This window comes from Pezoporus occidentalis, unplaced genomic scaffold (assembly GCF_034315485.1).
Source record: "Pezoporus occidentalis ecotype Australia unplaced genomic scaffold, CSIRO_AGI_Poc_V1 ctg49, whole genome shotgun sequence".
Lineage (NCBI taxonomy): Eukaryota > Metazoa > Chordata > Aves > Psittaciformes > Psittacidae > Pezoporus > Pezoporus occidentalis.
The window spans coordinates 2,749,464-2,764,449 of record NW_026915824.1 but is presented as its reverse complement, the minus strand read 5'-3'; the positions used below and the strand labels follow the sequence as shown (position 1 = coordinate 2,764,449).

Sequence of the window (14,986 nt, the reverse complement as noted above, 5' to 3'; positions counted from 1 at the left end):
CTAAAACTTTTTTAAATAAATGCTTTAGAAGCTGCTTGGCAGCACAGTGTTAATTACTGTGGGGCCTTTTATTTCATTTCATACTTGTGAAATACACACAAGTATTGCCTACACACTCATGTCTGAGTTGTGGTTCAGCTGTAGTTTCTAGGTATGAAAAGTGTGAAGGCAAAGAATGGTTTCCAAATTAGGCTGACATTTTATTTCTGAGACACTCCGAAAGCATCATTCTGCTGCCCAGCCTAGAATGACATGTCAGAGGAATCCTTTTCATGCTGCTTTTCTGTTAAGTGTGGAATACCGTCTCCCTGGAAAGCCGAAAAGGCTTTTGTCTTGTGGTACTTTAAAGCTAGGCTGGGAAATACATTGAAATATATTTAGAAGGGAAGAAGCCTACCTTACCTTGTCAAGAAAATAGGTAAGATGGACAATCTTTTCCGTCTCCCTATTCTTAGCTTTCCCTTCAGAAACTCTTTTTTAAAGTACTGTTACTTGTAGAGAGAACATCTCTACTTCTGTCATACAAAACATAAATTGGGTACAGAAAGAAAAGAAAAAAACTTTAGGAGGTCAAAAGTAAATCTAAACCCAAATTTGGAATAAGGAGGAAGTGGGTACAACTCACCATATAGGTGCCTGCCAGTCAAAATGTATGTTTGAATCATCCTGGTGCTGAAATTGGAGCTGCAAGCAGAGGGAATTCTGCTGGATGTAATGAATCTCATGAATTAATATTACTTTTAAAAGCAACTTAGTAAGGAGATACTGCACTGAAAGCTGTATAAATTACGTGTTCCTTTGCATTTAAAGAAAAATAGAAAAAATTAGTGTGGCATAAATACGTAAGCAATAGCAACCATGTGTAGTGCTTCTCCTGACTGCTGCCCAACCAGAGGTGACCTGGTGATGGAAAACCTTTCAGATTCCCCTTTATGCAAACTGAAAACAAAAGCTTCAGGACAAAGACATGCATGAGTCCAGATTTTCTCTGTGCAATCTCACATCTGTAAAACCCTCTGTCAGTCTGTCTTCTGTCATTCGCGACTGGTTAAGAACTTTAAAGCCAACAAAGAATAAATTACAAGCAGAGTCAAACAAGGGCTTTATCTGAGTTAACTGGGATTGTGAATCCTGGGAAGACCCATGTGAACAGGATCAGCTTGTCATTATATGGAATTTGTTCACTGCACACTGTCTGTACTTTATCCAATGAAAAACTTCATTTTATAAATAAAATGTAAAGAGTATATGAGAGAATGGGATTTTCCATCCAAACAAAGAGGAAAAGAATCCCAGTTCCACAGCTGTGGGGCTCAGTTCAAACCCGGAATGCATAGTTTAGGCCATGTTTGATGTCTACATGTAAATTTGAAAGGATATTAATACCTGAAAAAAATACCACTTCCATCAAACCTTTCAGAAATCAGATTTCAATTTTAGGTATTTCAGAAACCAAACCTTTCAGCTTTGTTTCTGTCAACGTTACCAAGGTGTTGATGGACTGTAAGAGTTCCAACGGACAGCAGTCAGGCATGGCTTTGTCTCACATGTATCGCACCACTTGCATGGTCTTTAGGAATGCTGGTCTTAAAAGACCTTGTCAGACAGCTGAAGACAGAAAAAAGGAGGTTTTCCCTTCTAATTGGCAAGCTTGGTGGCAATAATCCTTCAAGTCACACAAAAGAGGTTTGGCACACTTAATCAAGTAACAGAATTAGCACCAAGTCTGGGAACCATGGTTTCGGCATGACTTTCTGCCTTACCACAGACAAGAAGTGATGACAGAGGAGTATATGTAAATCATTCAAAAGCAAAGACTATTTTTTTCACCATTCGGAGAGATTTTTTTTTGGCAAAATATCTGTGTGTGCTAAATAGGGTAAGGAACCACTCTGTATTTTCACTCTCTTTTCATCTTGAAGAACAAACCTTCAAGAAAAAGGGAGACATGGGGCTGCAAAACATCACAGGATAGTGAAACACCCCTCAGGTGTGCCTGCGAGCTTGCATTGTGTGGTGGAGCTGGTCAGGACAGAGATGCTTGAACGCTGCAGGAATTGTCCATAATTGGTTTCCCATCAATGGAAACTAAAATTGACTAAGATTCTCTCCTGTTTCTTTCCTCTTTCAGATACGTTCAGAGGGTAGCCTTGTGGATGGCCCCGGAGCAGGCCAGATGGAACAGGACAGAACCAACCATGTTGACGGCAATAGATTGAGTCCATTTCTAATACCGCAATCTTCTCACGTTTGCCAAGCAGAGCCTTCTGCGGTGAAGCTACAGAATGGAAGTCCAGCAACAGAGAGGCCTGAAGTTGAAGTAAATGGAGACCACAAGCAGCTATTCATTAAAAGCAACTATGGCATGCCCCACCTGAAGGGAAATCCAAACAACCGTGTTAGCCCTGACCTTTTACAAGAAAAGAAAGTATATTCCAAATATATGCAAAATGGTGGGATAAAACGCACTTTTAGTGAGCCCTCTCTGTGTGGACTTCATGAAAGCAAGAAAGTAAAACAAGACAAAGAGGTAAATGGAGGAAAAGTTGAGCCAGAGGATAGTAACGAAAAACCAAGCGTCTCCAATTGCTACAGTGAGAAGAAACCCGAGAGTTTTACAGGACAAGAAAATGAAGTTTCAGATTTGATACAGTCTACAAGATGCAACAGTGGTGGTTCAGAAAACCCTCATGACCTCCTGATTCAGGATGAGCAGGACCGGGAAAACGTTCATTGCCACAACAGGGACATTGTCTTACTACTTAAGAACAAGGCAGTGCCAATGCCTAATGGTGCTACAGTTTCTGCCTCTTCCATGGAAAGCATGCATGGTGAACTCCTGGAGAAAACACTGTCTCGATATTATCCAGAACATGTTTCCATAGCAATGCAGAAGAACACATCTCATATCAATGCCATTACAAGTCAGGCTACTAACGAGTTGTCCTATGAGGCAACGCCTTCATCCCATACCTCAGGGCAGATCACTTCCCCACAGACCTCAAACTCTGAGCTGCCTCAAGTGCCAGCTGTAGTGGTTACTGAGGTCTACAATGCAGAAGACTCCAGTAACCCGCCTGTATTGCCAGGTAGCTGTTCACTTCAGAAACCAGAACTACAGCTACAGCAACAGATTCCAGGCTATGATCCACACCAGTTGCCCATAGGAAACAGTACTGTTTGTGGAAGTGTAGGGCAGGTTCCCAACCAAGACCTCTCTCTAAGTTCCAGCAGTAACCTGCAAGCTCAGAGTGTCATGCTGGAAAGATATTCTGAGCAAGCAGAAAATAATGGTGCTCTCTTTAAACAGAACTCAACCTTTCACAAAGATTCCTCCACTCCTCCTGCTCCGGAAATGAACAGTGCACTGTCCGTTGTGGTGCAAGAAGGACACCATTCCTATAACAACAGATGTGATGAAACTCTTCCTGGGGAGATAAAGAATGAAGGGCAACAGCAGGGACCAATGTCAGAAAGTCCCAGCCTCAGCCAACAACTTCACCCTCAGCAGAGACTTCAACAGCAGGCACAAACATCACAAGATGACAGTGAAAGCAACCCGCAAGCTGCTGTGGCCGCCTCAATTCAGCAGCACCCAGAAGACATGGCGCCGGTGTCAGAGCCTCCCCTCCAAAGCCTGCAAGCATGTGGAAACAAGGGTGAGCTGCAGCAACACTATCAGCATTTCCCAGGACAGAGAGAACCCGAGATTCCTCCTGACAAAGAAAAGGACCAAGTGAAAGAACCTGTGAAACAGGCTCAATGTTATTCAAAACCAGCCTGGATAGAACTGGTTTCCACCCAGTTCCACCAGGGAGACCCTCCCAAAAAAAACAGCGAAGCATTATTGCGATCAATTCTTCAGTTCCAGGCAAACAGAGCCAAAATAGCCTATACAAAACAGTATGCTGGAAGTCCTGGTGCATTAAAGGGGCCTTCAGGGCAGCCCCAGAGCCAGAAGATAATGCAACAGGAACAAATTCCTCCGCTGTACAAAAGCGAGACCTCCCAGCTGCAGCCGCATCCCACAGCTGACCAGCAGCTGCTGTTCCAGAAACACTCACCGCAGCCACAGCTCACAAAGATGGATTCCCTACTGAAGTCCCAAGTGCAGCAGCACCCTCCACAGCAGCTCCATTTCCAGCCAAGACCAGAACAACAAACCGAACAGCCTTTAGGGGCCCTGCTGAAACAGCAGCACTTGAATCCCAAGCCAGGGGAAAAGGAGCAATTCCTGCATTCACACCTCTTGCAACAGATGCTTAAAAAACCCTCACAGCAGGTGCAGCTGCCGTGTAGTGCACAGCTAACCCCAAACCAGCAACAGGCTCTGCAAATGAAGAATAAAGACCTGCCCCAAACCATATCCCGCTCCCAAAGTGGTGCTGAACAGTCACTAAACAGGACATCCTTCAATCAGCATAAAGTAAATGAATGTTTTCAAACTGGGAATAAGTACATGAAATCACCCGCATTCCCACTGTATAACCCTCAGCTAGGCCTAGAGCAGGGACAGGGCATGAACAACAAAGCTCCCCTTTACACTCAGAAGGCAAACGCCAGTCTGCAGCATCCCTGCCCAAACAATGTGCACTTGATTTCTGAGAAGAAAGAAAACGCCGCAAATATTGAACACTTTGGAGCCAACAAAATGCAGGACTTACAACATGTGCAGTATTTTTCAAATAACTTGACCGCAAAGCAAGATGTGAATCACTGTTTTCCAGAACAAGAGCAGCAGACGCAACAAGCTTCAGTTATACAGCTACCACCACTCCAGCAGACACAATGCTACGGTGGTAGACTGAACCAAGATCTCCCGAGCCAACAAGCTTCACAGATTCCTCAGCAGTACTTACCACACAGCCAGCAAACTGCCCCACACACCCAAGACCAGAGAAGCTGTCATTTGCAGTCCCAGCCCCCTAAGGATTTTCAAAAGCATGCTGCTCTAAGGTGGCATCTCTTGCAAAAACAAGAGCAACAAGCATACCAGCAACCCAAACCTGAGACCGGTCCCAGTGCAGTGCGTAAGCCTATAAAACTCGAGGCTGGCACAAAGCCTAACGTCTGCATGCGTCCATCAGCTGGACAGCTGGAAAACAAAATTTGGAAAAAAACAATTAAACAAGAGAATCAGCACTTTGGCTGCGAGAACATGCAACAAAAGAGCATCATCGAGACAATGGAACAGCAGCTGAAACAGATACAGGTCAAATCACTGTTTGATCATAAGACTTTTACTATCAAATCACCTAAACATGTGAAGGTTGAAACAGCAGGTCCTATTACCATCCTCTCAAGAAATACTGGTGCTGCAGATTTTGACACTCAGACCCCGATCTTAGATCAACAAACAAACTTGTCTGCTGAGAAAACCCCGACCAAAAGAACAGCTGGAACTGTTCTCAATAATTTTTTAGACTCACCTTCCAAGTTATTGGATACTCCTGTAAAAAACTTGTTGGACACACCTGCCAAAACCCAGTATGATTTCCCTTCGTGCAGCTGCGTGGGTAAGTGCTGCGATGTATTAAAAAATGTACTAATTTACAGGAAGGAAACGAATCTCCAAGTTAGGATCATGGAGTTAGTTGGGTATTTTTGTTGGAGGATTTGGGGGGTTGGAGGTTTTTTAGAACATTAATTAGTAAAGATATGAAATTGCAATTTTATGCACTTATGCCTAGTCCACTTATCCAACCCTACACACAGGCCCTTTCTCAATAATTCATAAAGCAATTACCTATTTGCTTTCTTCAGTCAGAATGCTTATGGCCAGTAATGTATCCTCTCACATCCATTCTCCTTCAGCAGCAGACATGTAATGACAACATGTTGATAAAAAGTAGGTCATAACTGTACAATCTAATTTATTCATCAAGGTTAGATACAGCATTTGTAAAATAACTCTCCAAAACTCAAGATCCTGATGCCATTTTTTGCTCTAAGAGTGAAATTGCAGACGTTTCCATCAGTAAAGCCTAAGCAAAGAAGCGATGACGGATTATTCCTCATTTGTTGCGGGAGTTTATCCTCCCTTTCACACCCTGTCTCCTGCAAGGCTAAAGAGATCAGCAGTTTCTTAGAGAAGCCATGAAAGCAGTGACAGAAAAGCAGTGAGAGGGGCCCTCAGTATTTCTTCATGGCATACCCGATCTCCAAAAACTGGAAGAATAGAGCAAAGGGAAGCAAAGTAGCGTGACAGGTATGGGCCCATAGCCTGAGCTTCCATACAGCACTGATACTGCACAGAGACAGGTCTAACAGGCACTTTCAGACTCTACTGGATGAACTATTTTGGCTGAGACAAAAGGTTCAGCACCAAAAAGGGCATGCAGGGGGAAATCCTTGTTATAGTTTCACTTACTGGGATTTCATACCAACTATAAAGGAGGAGAGTTGACCCAGTGCTCCTCCAGAACTGCAAAATGGACCTTTTTGCCTTTTCAAACTCTCGGGGCTATGTCTCAGAGAAGATCCATGGGAGCAAAAAGAGCAGGTAGTAGATTTGTGATGCTCCCAGGAAGAAAACTGGAAGCCAGTTCCTTACTGTTGCTTGTAGTTTTATAAGAAACAACCTACAAAATGTAGGGGGTTTTGAAAAAAATTAAGTTTTGTTTGTTATTTCTTTTGCTTGAGAAGATTTTGCCAATGTAGTTGGCACAAGATTTTCTGGCAATCAGTTATTCTCACTATTTTTTTTAGCCAGTATTGCAACCGCTAACTAAGCAAAAGAGCTTATTCTCTCTTCACTTGCATTTTAATTCTGAAATCTTAGCAGAACCTCTAGGAAATAAAGGAGCTTGAAACTTAGTTCCTGTCCTCTTTGAAGAACCCAGTGCCACAGCATAATTCAATAGGGTTTACTGCTCTTTCCCACCAAGACTTCTCCTTAGGAAGATTAAATTAAGCCATTCCCCCACTGACACATTGAGGTTTATAGAATGCTTTCATCATGCTTCCACAGGCTGTACGTCAAAAGCAGCATCACCTCATCCAGCCTTTGGAGTCAGCATGGCAGAAAGCACAGTCAGCCCTCAGATTAAGTCAGCCCTCAGATAAGTCAGCACAGCTCCACTGTCTCCTCCTGAACCCAGGCAGAGCCTGGCCAGCTCACTGCTGGAGCCTGCCTCCTGGTATCAAGCCAGACATAATAGTGTATAATGTGAATGCCGACATGGAACTACCTACACACAGAAAACTGAGGCCACATTCTTAGCATACAAACATTTTGACTAAGCCTTGTGCAGGATTTCTTTCAGCAAACTTGCTTTTTTGTTTTTCATTTCACAGAGTCTTTCTGTGGGTGGCAGAAATTCTCTATGTAACCTACTGGCCACTTTCTCAAGTTGTAGGTCCCTACACTGTAACATGTCTGCTGAAAAGCAAGTACTGTACAGCTCACTAATGTCAATATTTACCATTGTTATCCCATTTGTCCTCCTTTCTAGATATTGGGAGAGGGGGAAGTGGGAGAAGGAGAAGCAATTGTTTGGTGATAACAGGAAAATGCCTTTTGAATTTCACTGTAGCCCGAGATGTGAAACAACTGTTTGTGCTAGCGCAAGGCACACAGTCTGTATCATGGCTACTGGCAGGATTAGCCACGTGCTTTGCATGTTTTGTACAAATGGCATGGGCATACTTTAGACAGAAGTGTTTGAAAACTCCGACCCCAGACCCAAAGAGCAGTATTCTAACAAGCGAGACATAAGCTTTACAATGTGAATTTTTACATTAAAGAATTAAGCTTCAAAGTAATAACTTTTATTTTGTTTTAAACAGAGCAAATTATTGAAAAAGATGAAGGTCCTTTCTATACCCATCTAGGAGCCGGTCCTAATGTGGCAGCTATTAGAGAAATCATGGAAGAAAGGTAATTAGTGCAAAGGCACAGGGCAGATTAACGTTTATCCTTTTGTGGATGTCAGAATTTTTCCAGCTTTTGCACATAAAGAAATAAACAATTGCAAATCAAGTGATTACTTGTAGGCTTAGCTACTCCAGTGTTGCCAACATTACGCACTGTGCTATTCACCAGAGAGTCACAATATTTGACAGGGCTAATAGCCTGCTGGCTGGCACAGGCTGAGCACTTTGAGACAGATGCCAGCAAACCCAAGCAGGAACGAGTATTCACCAGCCTGCCAAGCAAGACGGTTGGCAATGGCTGCAAAAGCAGGCATGGACCTGGTGTCCTGTCTGGGTAGAAGAATGCCGAGGTAGAAGGAAGATGAAGAGCAGAATACCAAACCCCCAAATTAGCTTCCCCCCACCAAATTACTAAGCATATAGTACAATCCTAAAGGGCTAAATCTAACTCAGTCATGTCAAAAGGAGTGCCACAGAGTTGCTGGGTAGGATTTCAGCCCAAGAACTGATTAAGTAGTTCTGTGAAAAACATCCCACTACCCCAAGAGTGCTGCAGAAAACCAGCCTTATCCTGATGGTGGACAATCCCTGTATTGTGCTGCATCTTGTGATGTATTTATTATGTCAAAACCATCCAAACTGGGAATTTTAAATGGCACAGAATGGGTACACGATCTGTGCTATTTAAAAATATGTGGAAGCACAAAACCTGCCAGCCCTTCTAAAGTATTTGATACTGTCACAAAAGTGACTTCTGCATTACTTGTAGTGTGCATAGGCATTAATAGCCAGGTTTTGAGAGGTATCCGGGAATTTAGTTCCCCCCTGAACAAACAAACAAAAAGCCACCCAGTAAGTCAGGGATGGAGGGGAATCTGATTTGTTAATACCTTAAAAGTCTGGACTCCAGAACTGCAAAGAAGCTCCAGCTAGTTGCAGAATCTAAAGCAAATGGGCATTACTGCAGTGCTGTGTCTGAGCTAAGGAGTAATGTTCCGTAGCTTGTGCTCACCACTGCACGACTATGAGCCACTTAGAGGGTATTAAACCCTTCAGATTACCTCCAACTCTTAAAGTCCTTTCTCTTTCTTAGCACCTTCTTCCCTGTGACTCCAGTGCAGGGCTTGCCCCAATACTTGTTTTCAGCTTTGTGAGCAGCTCAAATGCATGTAAGCTACATAAATCCGCTTCTTCTTGCAAAGGGGGAGTGAACACGGACCCTCCCGAGAAGCTTCTTACAATTTGTTATCTCCAGAGCTCTCACTATCTGGTTAATTCTTTAGTATTTACCGATAAGAAAGAAAAGAGAAAAGTTATTCACGTCATGATGTCAATAATTAGAGATGCAACTTCTTTCATTTCTTTACTTTGGAATGTAATTTTTCATCCTTAATATTGAACTCACCTTCTCATCTTTTCTCTTTTTTTTTCTTTTTTTTTTTTTTTTGCATTTGATTTCATTTCATGTTGGCAGAAGGAAATCCTGAGAGATTATAGATAACATGCATCTATTCAGCCAGGTTCAGCAGAGTGTAGCAGCAGCCACTTGAACAATGGCTAGTTTTCAGCTGTTCATATGGTATGAGCTGTATGATTCCCTCACTGAAGAACTCCAGAACTCCTCCACACTAGTTAATTCTGTTTTCCTAAGTAAAAAAAAGGCACTTAAAGATACTCTTAAGCACATGTGTGCAGTTGGTGACACTAATCACAACTGAAGCACTTTTAAACTGGCTTTCCAGGAATATGGATTGACTTCTAAGGTATCAGCACTTCCAAACAAACGAGGATTTGGATCTAGACTTGCAGTTAATGTTTTACCTATATCAGAACAAATTTCTTGCAAAATCCCTGGTGGATATATATATATACACATTTTACCTCTTCCTTCTCCCAATTCCTACTTCATGCTCAGTCAGTTTTGCACTGGTTTTAAAGCCAATCTGCTTTGGCCTGAAAGTAAGCATGACAAACATCAGGCACAAATCCCTTTGTGACAGTGGAAAAGATTTGAGACAAAGTCCATTTCATTTCCAGTGTGTAACGTACAACGTATTACTATAGCATCATCTGCACAGTTGTCCTGCAATCCAGATTAGCAAATTGATAGAAAATATTAAGATTTAAGAATGTTTTTTAATGTGGTTAATTAAAGAAACAAATGCATACTAACATCCAGACCTAAGTAGGAAAAACTGACCTAACAGTTGCCTGCAGAACATGTGTAGTACAACTTGATTTTATTTGTCTAATTTCCTGTGACACTGAAATTTCAGAATGAGATCACATCTAAAAATAAGCATTTTCATTTCCTTTACAGGACAGACGTTTAAATACAAACATTTGCTCTTAAATATGTCACCAAGACTTTAGTTCAAAAACAAGAGGGCTGAAAGGTCAAAAGTTCTCAAGGCATGAGTAAATGGCTGCAGAACAGGAAGGAACTATCTTGATTGCTCTATAGGTAACAGGCAAAGAACAAGGAGATTGTGATTTAGTCCCCACGCTTGGTTATTTAATAAAAAAAAGTAACACGAATGAGAGTGGCAGAATTCAAGAACTAGTGATGAAGTGCAGTTTACCCAGCTGGCCAAATGCAGCCAAATCAACATTGTGGCTGGATCTATAACATTGGAGACACTGAGGTTTCCAATACATAGCCTCACCTGTGACCTGGTGTGCTCTAGGGCTCAGCAGGTGAGCAGCCCTGAGCTGCAGCAGCCCTGGGAGAGGCCTGGCCAAGCGAACATGGTTGGAAATGGCTTTATAGGTCTGATGCTTTGTGTTGCTTCAAGATTTTCTTAACATTTGCTGCATATTTGCACCTGGTCCATCAGAGGATGTGGAAAGCAGATCCTGTTTGCTCTGGGTAACAGCACTACTTGCACATGGGCCTAGATTCTGCCTTGACATGGCATAATCACCTTGATTAAACACTTCAGCAAGACCTGAGCTTGTCCGGGTTTGTTTAAAAAAGGCACAGACAAACAGCCTCATTTGAGGCCAGCTTGTGATCCTCATTCATTACAGAAGTCAGTAAATGAGTAACAATTCATGAGCAGATGAGAAAGTAAAGGAAGTAGATATGATGCAATTATTAATCATGACTTAACTGATTCACACTGTATCTAAGCCAGAAACAAGCACAGAAAAAAACAAGTCACACAAAACAAAGTCAGAGTGACTACTGCATGCCAGCTGTTCCCTGACAACTTAATTGTATAATTTCAGAGTAATAACTTTAAGTTTAACCCAGAAATTAAAGAAAAATGTAAAATTCCTTCCCAAAATAAGAGACTTCAAGTCCACGTTTCAAAATGTCATCTATAACAAATTCTTTACAGAAACAGCTGAAAGATTTGGGAATATTAATATGATATGGATAATTTTGACATCTGTAATGTATTAAAGACATTTGCTTCTCTTAACGTATCAATCCACCACTATAATAAAATCAGCAAGATAAACCACACTGCAAATCCCTCCCTGTAACTCAGTGTTTATTTTTTAAGATAAGACTGGCAAATGTGCTCCATCTTTTCAGTGTTCACGCAGAACCAAATGAATCCACTTACTGTGCGTATTTTTGTTTGTTTAAGATTTGGACAGAAGGGTAAAGCTATAAGGATTGAGAGGGTTGTCTACACTGGGAAAGAAGGCAAAAGTTCTCAAGGATGTCCAATTGCTAAATGGGTAAGTGTTGTACACAAATGTTAAGACTAATGAGTTCAGTATGATGGTTCGTGTAAGCAGAGAGCAGTTGACATGTCTGTCCTCCCCTTAGTTGACACTATGAAACTTAAAAGAGCTCAACAGCAGCAGTACCACAAGGCCTGCTCACACCCCTGTCCCTCACAGTCCATTTACTTTTGCATGGAGAACAGCAAGAATAAAATTTGGCTTAAAGCTATGAAAACCTGAGAAGGAAAGCAGCTTCACTTAGACTAAGATTCACACACCAGACATTCTCATTGCTCTTTAACTTTAGCTTACAAATAAGTCCAGTAAGTTCACCACAGTGATGTTTTTCAAATGCACTCCCAGTTAGACAGAGGCATTAGGACACCCTCTTAGCAAACACTGCTGTGCTTCCTCACAAATTACCAAGTGGTTTGGGTAGGCTGGGGAAGGACAGGATGAGGAAAAAATGATACATGATTGTAGTCTGTATGCTTGCTAGACTGCACCTTTTTTTTCAGAAATACCCACAGAAGCACAAGCACTGAGAAGCAAGGATGCTCTTTTATTTGAACATTACCACTTCCATCACTGTGATGTTTGTATGTAGTAAGGGCAGGTCACAAAACTGAGTGGCTGATTATGAGTTTAGCTGGAAGAGAAGGAGAGCGAGCTCCCATGTCCAGTTACTTAGTCCCATCCTTACCTGCCCACCTTTCCCCGCATGGGTCTTGCCTTAAGTGCAGGTGTCCACCATCCATCTCTGTGCAGGGGGACATCTCGCTGTTCATGTCCTTTTGCCCACTAATCAAATTGGGCCACTTGTACCACAGTGCAGATTCAGGGGAGGGTTCCTGCTGAATCGGAGCATGGGGGATACCTTCACAAAGCTGTTTTCCACCACTATGGCTTTCCACGCCACTAGCCAAGCTTAGCCCCTTAGAGTCAGCTTCATTAACAAAGGGTAGCCCTGGCCCATATCGCTAAATGAGAAAATTGGACTGAGTTGTCAGAAACAAAGATGATGACAGAAGTAACCATCCCGGATGCGCACTAATGCTGAGGCTTCCTATTCTTTTGCTCTTCACGTTAAGAAACACACTGTTTGTGTTGGGGCTCTGGGGGTGTGTGTTGCTGTGCATGCAGGTAGTCCGCAGAAGCAGTCAGGAGGAAAAGCTACTCTGCTTGGTGCGTGAGCGAGCAGGCCACACGTGTGAGACAGCCGTGATCGTGATTCTCATCCTGGTCTGGGAGGGAATCCCAACAAGCCTGGCTGACAAGCTCTACTCTGAACTCACCGAGACCCTGAGGAAGTACGGCACGCTCACGAACCGGCGTTGCGCCCTGAATGAAGAGTAAGTGGAACAAAGGGTATGCTTGCCAAACTTGCAAGCCCACTTTTGGCCTCAGACCATTCACCTCCACTCGTGCTATTGCCCTGAAATACACATAACCTTTCCAGCTACTGCAGGAAGTCTGAAAACCCACAAACCTTGTGATCAAAGCAAAGTGAATGTTCTTATAGATCTGGGAAAAACATCTTCCCAGAGTTGTGAAGCATCTCAGTGTATTTAAAGGAAGAGATCTCAGCCCAGGACAGCAAATACCTCAACCTTGAAATAAAAACTAGATGCACTAAAATCATGCTGTAAGCCTACAGAAGCTAGCCTGAACCTGAAGAAACTGCAATGTATTGTTTCCCATGTCTTTCTGACAGCAAAGAACATTTAGACCCAAATTAACATAGCTATCATTGTATGTTACTTGGCTTCATGGGTAGAGTCATATTTCAGGAATTATTGCCTAGCCCCTGTCAGAGTGCTTCCACATTATTGCAGTGCCATGAGCATATGCCCCTTTCAGGTACCATGAATATCAGTACCTAACAAGGCACCACATGAAAATACCTGCTTTCGAGCAAAGCCAGGTTTCTCACAGAAGTGTAGAAACCCCTTAGTCCTGGCTTTGCAACCATGAAATTATTATCTCCAATAAATTCTCCTGTTCTAATGCATACAGTGCCTCCCTCTTTCATTTCTTCATTATTTACTGGTGGCAGGTGATCCAAGACACATGACTCCCCAGAGCGCTGGCAGAACGCCGATGCCCACTGCGGGAGCACCCTGGGGTGACCCACCTGCTCCTAACAGCCATATTCTCTTGTTTTTCAGGCGGACTTGCGCATGTCAAGGGCTGGACCCTGAAACTTGTGGTGCTTCATTTTCCTTTGGTTGCTCCTGGAGCATGTACTACAATGGTTGTAAGTTTGCCCGAAGCAAGATTCCAAGAAAGTTTAAGCTGATGGGGGATGACCCAAAAGAGGTTGGTGTCCATTTCTAAAATGAGCCTCATTTGCAAGGAGATGTTTTCTGTCACTCTGCAAATAGAGATACAGTACAAGAGACCAGGGGCCAGAGTCCTGCCTGCATGGCATACATGTAGGGTAATTAAATAACTGCCAGACAAAACTGATTGATTCCAGTCTCCGAGCCAGCTGAATTGACTGTCCAAATTCTGACATCTGGTAAAAGCCTGAGACTTGAAACCACATTTGCAGGCTTTCACAATTAGAGGGGAGGGCACAGCCTGAATAATTGTGACTGCATGAGGCCTGCAGTTGAGCATTCCCCAGTGGCAGAGTGGATGGTTTACCAGCTGAAGGCACATAATAGTGTAGTGAGGAGTCAGAGCAGCATAGGGACAAACATGATGAAACTGTGAGATGACAATAGGAAGAGAATAGGAAGATTCATTTTACATACAGTCCTGTCCCACTGAATGTTTCCAGACTGGTCTCTGTGTTACAGCAAACTGGCAACTGTTTAAAACAAGTCAGAGTAATTAAAAAAAATCACTGACCTTAGCCTGGGCACAAGATACCACTGAAGTCATGACTGCAGTGACTCCTGGACACTTCCAGCTAGTCACATGTCTGGGAGGTTCCAGTGACCTACTCTGGTTTTTGACAAGCGCATACAAATCCCTTGGTTATGTACTGATGCATGAGTCCACAATTTTCACTGTATTCTGGTGTCTTACACAAATCCAGACATTTCTTCCACCAGAGAAATAATTTCATCTTTAATCAGGGAGCCAGGTACTTCTGCATCCTACGGCCTGTGCCTGTGCTGAGAATAGCACACTGTTTAGAATATCATAGAATCCTAAATGGTTTGGGTTGGAAAGGACCTTAAGATCATCTAATTCCAACCCCCTGCCTTGAGCAGGGACATCTCACACTGGACCGTGTTGGCCAAGGCTCTGTCTTGAACATTGCCGGGGATGGGGCATTTACCACTTCGTTGGGCAACCTGTGCCAGTGCCTCACTTCCCTCACAGTAAAGAGTTTCTTCCTTATATCTAACCTGAATTCCCCTGTTGAAGTTTGAACCTATTACCCCTTGTCCTATCACTACAGTCCCTGGTGAAGAGC

General features: G+C 42.9%; 1 protein-coding gene and 1 long non-coding RNA gene across 2 annotated transcripts in view; one reads left to right on the top strand and one right to left on the bottom strand.

Annotated features, from left to right (window-relative positions):
* TET2 (tet methylcytosine dioxygenase 2) overlaps positions 1–14,986 on the top strand; it is a 73,762-nt gene that overhangs the window by 47,198 nt on the left and 11,578 nt on the right. Inside the window, exons 2-6 of the mRNA XM_062636703.1 lie at positions 2,132–5,516; positions 7,789–7,879; positions 11,475–11,568; positions 12,700–12,908; positions 13,725–13,875. Of these exons, the coding sequence (XP_062492687.1) occupies positions 2,132–5,516; positions 7,789–7,879; positions 11,475–11,568; positions 12,700–12,908; positions 13,725–13,875 (3,930 nt within the window). The remainder of the gene's footprint in view (positions 1–2,131; positions 5,517–7,788; positions 7,880–11,474; positions 11,569–12,699; positions 12,909–13,724; positions 13,876–14,986) is intronic.
* The window catches only part of LOC134173033 (uncharacterized), a 35,734-nt gene that overhangs the window by 15,310 nt on the left and 5,438 nt on the right, over positions 1–14,986 (bottom strand). The window contains exon 3 of the long non-coding RNA XR_009968106.1: positions 626–684. This is a non-coding gene — a long non-coding RNA (uncharacterized LOC134173033). The remainder of the gene's footprint in view (positions 1–625; positions 685–14,986) is intronic.